This window comes from Polypterus senegalus, chromosome 12 (assembly GCF_016835505.1).
Source record: "Polypterus senegalus isolate Bchr_013 chromosome 12, ASM1683550v1, whole genome shotgun sequence".
In the NCBI taxonomy this organism is placed as follows: domain Eukaryota; kingdom Metazoa; phylum Chordata; class Cladistia; order Polypteriformes; family Polypteridae; genus Polypterus; species Polypterus senegalus.
In genome coordinates this window covers 55,673,702-55,685,820 of record NC_053165.1, presented here as the reverse complement: position 1 = coordinate 55,685,820, position 12,119 = coordinate 55,673,702, and the positions used below count along the sequence as shown (strand labels likewise).

Genomic DNA, 12,119 nt, shown 5'->3' with positions numbered 1-12,119 from the left:
TAATATATAATTAATGTGAAGCTTAATTCCTGCCTATTTCTTTACTTGCACTAACTGCCTGGGGTTACAGATGTAGAAGGGAAGGGTGGAGGTAAGTGCTAAAGTACCTGATCACAGAGTTAAGTGTATCAAACTTTAGACATTTTATTAGGGTTCAAACAATAAAGAGTATAAAGGGAAAAAGAGGGTCATCATAGGACCCTTTATACGATAGAACACATGCCATGTGTATACAAGGGCACATCTGTTATACTTTCATTGTTCTTTATCAGTATGCTGCTGCTGGAGTATGTAAATTTCCCCTAGGGACTAATAAAGTATCTATCTATCTATCTATCTATCTATCTATCTATCTATCTATCTATCTATCTATCTATCTATCTATCTATCTAGTTATACAATTCAACTTCACAGTAAGCTGCTGACCTGATGCACATTATTTAAAACAATCTCTGTGTAATTTAAACACATTTTCAAGTCACCAATACTACATTTTTGCTTTAAAAAATATTGGATGAAAAAATGGAGAAAATGCCAAGTATAATGGACTACTCCCACCCGTGGCATTGAGCCTGGTGTCCTGACCTGCCAAGTGCCAAGTTGTGTCCAGCATAACTATAGTGCTATGTTATACACATTCAGCTAGGCTCACAGTGACTTGTATAAAAGAGGACTGGGCAATTACACCTCTTCTGACCTCCTGGAGCAAAACAAACAGAAGCACAGTTATCAAACCCCCACCCCAAGGTCTTTGAAGAGTTGCACGGGACTACACACCATGGGGATGCAGTGTGCCCAGTTCTGCCTTCTTCTGGATTACCCACTTTATGCTGTTGTGAAGGGTCACATTCATTTCAGATTTACAAATGCACCATGACAAAAAAGTAACTATTGATAATAATTTTGATTTGATATACTATAACAGCATCTATATATATAAAATTCTTTTCATGTTTGAAACGGAAATTACGTATGACCACAGAACATATTATAATACAGGAACTAATCACTTTGTTTGTGGACGCCATTTTTATATCGTCTTCATGAATTGTTATTTGTGTGAGAGTTACTTTACTGATATTGAAAAGAAGTAAACACAAACACGCCGATCTATCCCATAGAAATGTGCCCCGCGTCGCCCTCTCCCAGCCCTCCAGCGCTGAGCCGTTCACCACCGGGCGCGTTCTGACAGAGAAGTTTTATTTATTCATCCACGTGACTGTCGTGGAAACTGCCACATTATAACTTTTTTTATTTGGCAGTACTTGATAGTAGAAGAGATGAGGAAAACAGCTTTGCCTGTTTCTACTTTTTAACTGCGCTGAGCTGTAAACAATATGAACACAACATCGCCTTCAGCGGCGAGGGGTCGTGAGAACAAAGTGGAGCCTGGGAGGCGCAGAATGTCGGGCTGCTCTGCTGAGTTGAGAGCTTTGCAGTTTCAGGCGGCGTCCTCTCTTCTTGAACTGTTTGTGACACTTCAAGTCCTCCTTGGACAGTGGAAATCTTTGCGAATGAGTGTGATCGGTGCCACTGAAGCAAACCTCTCTTTGTAAATTGCGCTTTACGACTACTTACTGTCCCTTAAGGTGAGTTCAGGTCACTAAAACCCCGCACCATTTAAGGTTGCTTTTGTGATAAATTCTTTTAAGAAGATGGAGGGTTTACATCTATGAAGATGTACCGACCTCCTCATGTTAAGTTTTGGACTTGGGAATTGTTTGGACCTTCTGCCCGTTAAGCACGGAATGGCAGCGTCCACATTTCTCAGAATAATTTTTCTCTTAAATCACAGGCACGTAGTGCAAGGTTGTCAGGCAGAAATCTGCAGGATCGCATAGAAAATGTAATTTCTATACCACAGCGGTCGTGTAGCGCCTTTCAAAAGGGATCTGCTACCGAGAGATGATCCAAATACATTTAAGGTGCTGTTAGTGCTACTTGCCTGTTTTGTTACAGCGCCTTTACAATGTACTTTACCTGAAGCACTCCAGTACTGCATTACATGTTAATGTTTTACTGTTTAATAATTTATTTAATAATAATTTACTACATTTTATTTTTTTCCCTTGCACTCAGTGAGCAAAGCCACTGAGTAATCAGCTAGTATATAATAAAAGAGTGCTATCCAGAATTTTAACCTAGGTTTGAATATATTAAAATATTTACTGCTATTTTGTCAGGCCTAATTTATACTAATGTTTAATATTATTAAAATAAGATTTTAAATTGTACACATTTTTCTTGAACAAAACTGTAGCACAGTAATTCTGGTACTGCATGTTGTCTGTTTTGAACGTAGTCAAACTGCCATCTAGGAGCAGATTCCACTGTTTTTCTGGAGGCAGTGGAAGGCAAGACCACTGGAGTGGATTACATTGCTTATCATGTTGAGGGGCCTTTGCGAAGGGAGGACATGCTGTCACTGTTTATTGCCCAGACATCTGCATTATATTGCTCTCTATCTCTCTTTTTAAATACATGCATCCAAACCGTTTCAAGTACAAAGATATTGGAGGAAAAAAGAACAAGACCATGAGTGAACTTGTGGTGTAGGACAGGATCTGAACAAATACAAAAGGACAATATTGGATAACTGCTGCAATAAACATGTCCGACAAAAAGCAACCCTGGATGGAGTGAAAGAACAGCTCCTGTACTTGTCACAGGGCAAATTAGTGTCACCAGTCAGCTTACCCTGCATGCCTTTTGGATGTGAGAAGAAACCACAATACCCTAAGACAGTGTCCAAGGGTGGCTTTGAACTCAGGATTTTGGTGCTGTGAAGCTTGTAGCACTAACCATTATGCCACCTTGTCATCCTTTTGATAGAACTGCAAGCATGTCATTCCGATAACTGAACACTGTGAACAGCAGTTCCATTACTTGTAATGGATTTTTGTTTCTTCAGGTTTCTACTTTAGTTGCATCAGTTTAATCTTAGAAATTGATAGCTTCCGGATTTCTCAAATAAGACTGGAGTTGTGTTCGAAATGTATATAATGCCACTTTGTGCAATCATTGTTAATTACATGTACACACTGATGTGGCTCAGCAGATGGCAATCGATTGTATGGCTGTTGCTAGGAATAACATATGAGCCACCCATGAGTCAGGTGGGGTTGGCCAGAAATAGAGTTTTTATGGGTGGGGTTTGGTTTGATTGTCTGCACCTGTGTTCCATTTCCCACCCAAAAACACGCAGTAGTCTGCTTCAGTTTCTGTTTATGTAAACACAAGCCTTGGATCCAGTGTAGGGCATAATGTTCTAAAGAGAAGGCTACATCGTGCAGCTAATAAAATTCAATTAAATACTTGAGGCGAACGCCTCTGCTGACACACAAAGACAGAACTGGTACCTGATATTATTGTGACCGTTGTACTGGGTCTGGTGATGAACTTGATGGATGGCTGGAGGATAGGAAGGTGCCTGGATAGGTGGAGCTCGCAGCTCAGGCTGAGGCAGTGATTGGGCAATCAGTTGGGGAGAAGGGGGTGCCGACTGTGGCTGGGACTCCTTCACTGGGGGTGCTGGGCTGCTGATCCTGGCACTTGGAGGCAGTACTGCAGAGGCAGTGGGTGCTGTGGATCCAATGTTAGGAGAAGCAGGGGTGGGGGTGGTGACAGGTGGCGCGAAGGGCACCTCAGCGCTCTGTTCTTGACTGCGCTGGAGCCCAGAGACTTTGGTTGAACTTGCAGTCGTTGACTCAAGACTTTCATTCAAGTTACGACCTAGGAGGGAAAAAAGGGAAATCAGTGATAAACGAAGCAAGGCTGATTTCACTGTAACTGTTAACCATAATTATTAGTTACATTCTGTGCCCTCCCAATTGGTGAAGACCACCTTCCTTCAGGATAAACCCAAGTTAAGTCTCGCTTCATAATTCAAGCAGGAGACAGTCTTGTTGTGTTATGTGTTTAAAGAGACACAATACCTTGAAATCTCAGCCTATTCTGACAAGTCCTCAGTGCCCTGCCAGCACATGGCTGTGTGTGTAGTGCTCTTTAACACAGAATCTCCAGTAGAGAAAAAGTGGGTGCTAACATACAGTAATCCTGGTGGCTGCTTCATCCTTCAGTTACTAGGAATTCATGAAACTGATACAGTAATACAGTAAACAGATTGAGCTCCGTCTTGGTTTGCATCGTCAGCTGCACTCTTCTACATGAACATACACTGTGCACATCAATCTGTGTGGGAACCTAACCAGTAGTGGGGAAGGCAGATGGCAGGGGATTAAAGTGAATGGACAAAGAAGACGGGTCTTTTTATACAAAACATTTTTCAGGTACTGCAAATGTGAAATGGATAAGCTTGCTAGAAAGTGAATGTGTGGAAAGTAACATCCTTTTAGCAGGAGCCATGAGGGCACAGTGCCTTCTGCTAGAGATGTAAAGCCAGGGCTGACATTCGCTAATGTTAACAGAAGCAATGCAAAGTCACCTCAAATAAAAATGTATAAAAAATCCTATAACAGGAGTTGTTTTTAAAAATTATTATCTGAGACTTTGGGAAGAAAGATTTTCATGAAAATATAGCAGAGATTCATTGGTGGTCATATTTGTTTTATCAGGTTGAGCACATACAGTATATGACAGAAATGAGCAAATCCAACTAGCTTTGAACCTGCAGTATCAGTGACCACCAGTCCCCAGTGCCTATGAAGCTACTTGAACAGATTGTTTTTTTGTGCTGTCCTTTTATCTCTGGTCCAGTCCTCAATGGCCTACATCTCTCTCTCTCCATGACCCTGTGTGTGTGTCTTGTACATGTCCTGTTTGTGTGGTTGCCTAGTGAGAAGTGCATCCTGTAAGAATAAAGTCAAATAAACCGTAATCAGAAATTAAACACATTTTAAAAAGAGTTGATGTTACAATTGATTTGTCACTGCATGTTTCTTATTTCATGTAAGGGTGCAACTGCTACTTTCTATGTACACATTTCTACAGATAATTATGTTGTTGCCATTTATCACATTATACTCCAATTTTATTTGTGGTGAGATTTTGCAATTATTGCATTTATCGAATCATGTTAAAAAAAAAAACCCATAAACAGATATAAAATCCAAAGTGTTTGACTCTCGGTGGGTTTCAGACACGATTGACAGGCTCTCACACAGACTGGTGCTGTCTTCACCCAAGGTGCACTTGCTGGCTGGTTGGCGCGTGCGCTTACTTGCTCAACATTTATCAAGTGTTTAATCAGGTCATTTTTATGCTTGACTTTAATCAGCTGATCCTCTTGCTCACCATGGTCAAGTCAGTTTTAATAAATCATGCCTAATTAAAGATAAATGCCTTTTGTATTCAGGGCTTTGCTGAACACACAGTGTGGCATGACATAATTATGTCTTAAAATGGGTTTGAAAAGACAAGATGGCCCCTTGCTGTTTATCCTCTGAACCTTTCTTCCCACATCTTTGAGCATCAACTGCAAAAGCCTGGCACTCTAGTGGCTTGTGTACTGTACGGAGCTGCCTGCACATTTACGGTTAGGGAGACAATAGGACCAGTGTGCAGCTCTCAATGGTTCCACTGGACTGCCTTCTTCATTTTGTGCATTGAAAGTTGTTTAGATGACATGTATCGAGATGGCACTTTAATGACAGACTTGACCTGCACGGCAATACTAATGTTCAGCAGCAAAGTGGCTTCACAAGTGGCCAGTCAACATTTTAAGACAAACATGGGAAGGTAACCAATGAAATAAACAACATCCAGTCCTCTTTTGTATGTCAAACTACAGCTCCTTCCACAGTTTATCACTTCCTTTTCCTGCAGTAGGAAGTTGTAGTCTAAACCAAGTGAAGTGACAGTAGCACTGACAAGGACTTTAATACTGCAGAATGGGCAATGAGAATGCGCTGCCACCCTCATTCAAGCAGTCACTCAGGTTCAGAGGTGGGTGTGCTCACGTTGGGCGTCTAGATGTAATGAGCCACTGGCATGGTTTTGGAATTGTCATGTATGACTCTTCAAATGACCCAGCTCTATACAAATCTCCTTTCCTATGCCCTAAAGTACAGGGCACCAGGGCCAAACCTTACTTCTACCTTGGAATACTTTGTTTATGAAGTGAGCTCTCACAGTTCCTGTCTATGCAATAATAATTGCATCAAGTGAACTTTATTTAGTCTTTTCTTGCAGAAAGATGAGGAGGGCTAAGCTCCAGCTGTAGCCAAGTTCACAGTGTAACACAGAACCAAGTAAGAAAGGCAAAAATGACACTTGCATTTAGGCAACCCTTGTATGTTCTGAATGGCTTTTGTAGAGGCCTAGTCTTTACTTTTAAACATGAACTACCAGCAACCAGCTTAGCTATTGAGAATGCAAAGTGGATACATACAAGTGCACACACTGGCACAGCAAACATAGAAACAGAGCAGACAGAGGGACACTGGGTAAGGACTCAGTGTCCAGAAAAGGGAGCAGGAGGAGAAGCACATGAGGACCATGACAGTCCAGGAGCCACAGCAAGGCTCGCTGTGCTATGAACAGCCTTACTTAGCAAGCATTCCATAATGGCCATCAAATTTAACTGAGAACTAGAGGTGCATTTAAGTAATAAAAATTGAACAAATGTTTAAAACAACTTGAAGGAAAAAACAGGTTTCATAACATAACTAAGAGGTGCACAGTTGCGTCACTTAGAAACACTTGAACCAGAAGTGACATTTAATAGCAAAAAACTATAGCAAGTGGGCATCCAGCATTTAAATGTTTGCTAAACAAAAAAATACGTCTGGATCAAAATCACTCATCTGGAAACCACTCAAGGAAACATCTCATTGATAGTTGGGGATCAGTTGGGTAAGGTGGAAATACTTTTATGGTGTTTTAATACAAATAAGATTAGCAAAGCCCACAGCTATCTGGTAGACCACTTTAAAAATGTCATGTCCAGGATTTGTATAGTGAGACGTGTGTGCTATTAAGATGCTTTATTGTGGTACCAGTGAAGGGTATTCACCTTAGCAATGACCAAGATATACAAGCTCAAGCAACCCCCTTTTCTTAATTGTCTGTGGTGTGCGGTAATTGTAATCCAAATGTCACCGTCATTTCAGCTATAATGACAAATACTGTCATGCAACTTGCATTATTTAGACACATGGAAACTGTACCAGAAAAAAACCATACCAGAAACTGTAGACCCTATATGAGAATATTTGTAAACTGTCCAGAAAGACTAAAAACACAAGCCAGCGCTGAAGGTCAAGTGTAAGTTTGTTAACTTAACCAACAAGATGACCTGAGAGACAGGCCCAAGATGAGGCAGTCAGGGTAACTGCTTTGTGTCCTATGGCCGTTTTCGTTAACAATATCTGAATTTGGTATAAGGCACAGATACCGTACTCTGCTGCAATTCAGAATTCTAGTCATTTGTTACAAAGATGTAATTTTCTGTGAAACAAGCCATAGAAACAGCTTAAGGGCCAAAAGGCAAAAACTACCCCATGTCCCCATTTGTACTCTTGGGTCAGCAGGGCTCCACAGCTACGTGGATGTGCGGTGGTAGGAGGCTCCTTTTGCTCTGTTGTTCACTTGTTTTTGCCCTTTGATGCTTTTCTTGAGATGTGTCAATTTGTGGCCTGGAAGACGTATGAAGTATTACAAGGAGTGAATTCACAGTTTGTCTTTTTACAGCTTAAAGGAAAACTTGTCTTGATAGTCTGTCCCAATCCAAGGCCGGAAATAAAGGACAAGTATTGTTTTTACAAAAGTTTTTAAGGTAAAAGTGAAGATAATGTAACAATTCCCATGAAAATAACTCTCTCTTTAAATTGTATATCTTATCTGGTAAACCAAATCTCTGGGTGGGCGAGCGAAGAGAGCAGGGGGCAGAACCCCTAGTGTGTGTATGTATATGTATATGTATATATATATATGGCTTTCATGTGACCCGGCTTCCATCACAATGATCCCCCTGAACAGTTCTTGGGACAAACAGCAGCCTCTGCAGCTTACTTTCATCTTGGACTTGCCAGGATGGTAAATCTCATACAGTATGGTCAGGCCTGTACATCAAACTCTGGGGCACCACAAGCGTGTGCCCTCAGCCCAAAATCATGCATGACTGTGTTGTAAAGGGGGCAGTTTGTCCGCAATACAAAGGTGGTGGATTTGATAATCGGTAGTGGAAAGTACAGTGAACTAATAATAATAAATAATAATCCTTTACCTTTATATATACACCTACAGGGAGGTGGTTAAAGATCTTTATGTGAGAAGTGAGCATTGGCTTTAGGAGCTTTCACGTTTTTGGGGATTTCCACAGGTCTGCACTAATGACTGCTCACGATCCCATGACAATACCTATTTAATTAAAAACGACTTTTTAATCGGTTTCCATGGATCCTCACTAACATTTGCATCTGAACAATAAAGAACATACATGCATTACAGCCTGCAAGACCCTCTAAAACATGGTTAAAGTGCCTCACTGAAGACATGCCACAGTTCTATTCCCAGATGTCCCGTTCTAGAACACAGGATAGCACTGGGCTTGTGAAACAAATGAGGTCAATGACGGATGGAGCAAATCACACACATGATATGCAAACGGTTTTCTTTGCTTATTTTGCATTTAGAAAACCAGTGTGAGATTTACATTCATAAGAAATTTAGAATATTCACATTAAGTTCTTAACTCCCGTTTTTGTCAATTACTGTATATTCTAATAATGACAATTAGCAACAAAAGGAGTAGACACGGGCACAGTAAAAAAAAAAGAAAAAGAAAAACCCAACTAAACAAGCCCCCATAGTAAGTGTACCACTTTGTCACTTTATTTATTCCAGGAGTCACAGCAACACTGCACAGTCCTCCTGAACACGTGATGTGGAAAGTTAGCACCAGCCATTACGAAGGCCACTCCAACTAAAAGCTTTTCAGAGCTCTTTCATACTCATTGTACATGCTGGAATTTTGCCCTGCTCTCTAATTTTCCTTTATTGGTACCTGAGCTGTACAAAATACAAAGAACATTTTGTATAAAAATGAACAATTACTCATCTTCACACATGACAAGTCTCTCTCTAAATATACAAATGGTTAATAAGCAGCTTTTATAAAATAGTTCTTTTTTATTATAAGCACGTAAAGCAGTCATGCAGGCATCAGATTCACAGATGGGGTGGGATTTCCAAGACCCCACGTAAAGGGTGCCGTTACCTACTTTGTATAAGTTGGTGCTCTCTATCCACAAGATTGTCCAGTGCCTGTGTATTTGTTTGTTTGTCCCCTCGCCTGCAGCAGTGATGTTGGTGACCTTTGCTCATTTTGCTTGTATGTTTTGTAATGTCTCTAACATACGGTGTTAGAAAGGTTTCCTAAAAATTCAGCTGGCCTGCACTAGTTGGCCAAGGTCCACACCCTCGTGCCCGATTCAGTCTTGTAACACCCAGCACACTGGCACACAGACAAGGTGCTCGCCGACTTATTTTGGCAGTGCATGCACTGTTGAGCACTGCAGTTTAGAAAGACATTTTGGAAGTAGACACCACAGGCTCTTGTCTGCACTCAGCTGGGCTGTCAGTCACTCGAGGAAATCAGCTGCATTTTTGGCAGTGTTCTTCAAATGCCTGATGTCAGGGTATATAGTGTGTTAGATATGGAAAATAACACATCAGCTACCTTCTGCTCTAAGGAACTTAAGCAAAACTTGGGGTTCCGGAATAATATCCAAGGTATAAAGCCAGGAGGAGGCCCACACTGCATACATCTCTAAGGGGGCTTTGGTGAGCACCGTCCACACAACTGAATGGAGAGTTGTAAGGTACTGATCAGAGTTTGAGTATTTGTATCATTTTTGGAAGGAAAAAAAGCAAAACATTTGTTGTGAGCTACAGCCCTTTTAAAATGAGACTGGCTGTGCGCATCACCTCTCTACTCATCTTCCTCCCAGGGTACTTTCCAAAGGCATGTCTCCAGGCACTGCTAGGAACATTCTGGAATGTTGATACCCAGATGTGAATTGCTGTCTCTGTTCAGTAGACAGCTAGACAAATACATACTGAAAAAATGTTTACAATTCCTCCATTATGTGATAAGTTGTATACCCGTGAAAGGGGATGGATCTGCTTCACCTCACAGCACATGAAGGAATAAACATTTTTTCCTCCACAGTTCAGCAAACTGACTAATACCAATCAAGTGATAAACCTCTTGGGGCAAATGTGCAACTCCATGCACACCCAGGTGTTGTGAGGCAGAGATGACAGCTCTGTGCCACCACTTGGCTTTTGGTAATACATCTGTACTCAGTTTTTTAAACTTCAGCCTGATTAAAATGATTTTCACACCTAGAATGTCCTGCTCAGCCCCCCTCTCACATGCTGTTAATACGTTACTGAGACATGCCATAGGAGCAGGCAAAACCTTTGCACAATAATGCAAAAATGACTGGCGGAAAGTAAGCTTCCTTATGATTCTGTATGTGTACCAGAATTAGGGGTGCACTCTACTCGGAGCGGATAGGCGTCCAGGAAATGTGTTATCATCTCAGGACAACAATAAAGAGAATCTGTGACAAAATCGATAACTTACAGCTTACAAACGCGGGAGGCACACTTTGCTGCCTCAGAGTGGATGTGTTCAATAAGTCTTCTTGATGGACCCCACTACTCTTTGCCTCCATTTTAAAGTGGTAGTGTAGGCTAGATCTTCAGGCCACAATTCAAGTAGCAAATCAACATATACTGTGATTGTGAAGAAATAACTGTGACTTAAAAAATATAATACTATATATACCTTTAGCTGGTAGCTCATTGGGTTGTAATGTATATAGCATGTTATCAGCTCATTACCTGAGCCCCCTTGAACCCACTCGGTATCTCTGTCATTGTAGGTTAGCAGTTATTTGGACAGTGCACTCCCTGTGATCAAGTAATTGTTAATTCAGACACATGGACGGGGGTCTCTTTTACAGCTGCACAATACAAGTACCCTCTTCATTTGTGGTATGTGTAACTAACCCCATAGGTTTTATGAATCGTGCACATTTGTCACCTTGTGCTTTTATTGTGCCACCCAACTGTGCAGTGTACCCATCAACAAGTCCACCAACTAGAAGAAACGTCTGATTCTGTTCTTCAAGTGCAGTAACAGAGAACATGGTCACACAGACCGACACATGAAACGGATACTGAATCACACCTGACATGCCTGCTTGCCCTCATATCTGTCTTTACAGTCACAGACCACTCTAGGATTCTGGGCCCAACAAACTGCATGTAGAATAAACAGCACAGTTCCCCTAGATGACAAAGGGTTATGCTTTGAGCAAACTAGCATGGCCAAAATTGTGGGTGGGATGAGATGGTCACAATGACAGGCATACACAAAGCCACATTACAAGTGGGCACATTTTATCCATGAGACTGCAGTACACTCCCTAAGCAAGACTTCCTTTAATGTATTAGTAAACAACAGGATGGATATGATTTGAATTTAAAATTCAGCGTTTATTATCTCATTCCCATAATGTGATTTATAGCCCCAGACAGTCACCTTTGGGGGCTGAGGTGTTACTGGATGCTTCAGATTACCCCCAACTGTGTACATTTACTGTGGTCTCAAAGTCGCTTGTGTTCTGGAAGAGGCAGTGTAGCAGAAAATGAAACCCCTAGTATATTCTGATGCCCTAATCTATACTCTCTCAGGTAGATGTATGAGACCTTGTGTGGCACGGTGCATGCCAGGTGGGCACAATTGTGCAGCAGGGCTGTGGAAACATGAAAGTGCGGAGCTGACCTTGGCCTTGTCAAATGGTGAGAACTTTTGGCCTTAATGAGGACAATGACCTTTCCTGCATGCCCTGAGATTTATGGATGTGATATTAAATATAAAAGGAGTATTAACAGAAGGATGGACAGAAGGGTCGAGATGTTATAAGGTGGCAAGGGGACTTACAAAAATGTGCAGGAGTGCTGCTGGGAGGCAGAACAACGGATAACAAATTGTTACTGTGAATCTGAACAGTAATGGATATGCCAAAAACCATTAAAACAATACAGCCTTTGTTAGAGGAGAGTCACAGACAGGAGTACCCTTGAGATGTTGTAAAGCTTTTGGCTCTGTCTTGTTGAAAAAACACTTGAGCCAGAAAGATTAA

The 12,119-nt window shown here is 41.3% G+C and overlaps 1 protein-coding gene across 6 annotated transcripts in view; it reads right to left on the bottom strand.

Moving 5' to 3' along the window:
* The window catches only part of fbrsl1 (fibrosin-like 1), a 494,424-nt gene that overhangs the window by 25,873 nt on the left and 456,432 nt on the right, over positions 1 to 12,119 (bottom strand). For all 6 annotated transcript variants that reach the window (XM_039771449.1, XM_039771451.1, XM_039771450.1 and 3 more), the window contains exon 7: positions 3,360 to 3,732. In XM_039771449.1, coding sequence (XP_039627383.1) covers positions 3,360 to 3,732 — 373 coding nt within the window. The remainder of the gene's footprint in view (positions 1 to 3,359; positions 3,733 to 12,119) is intronic.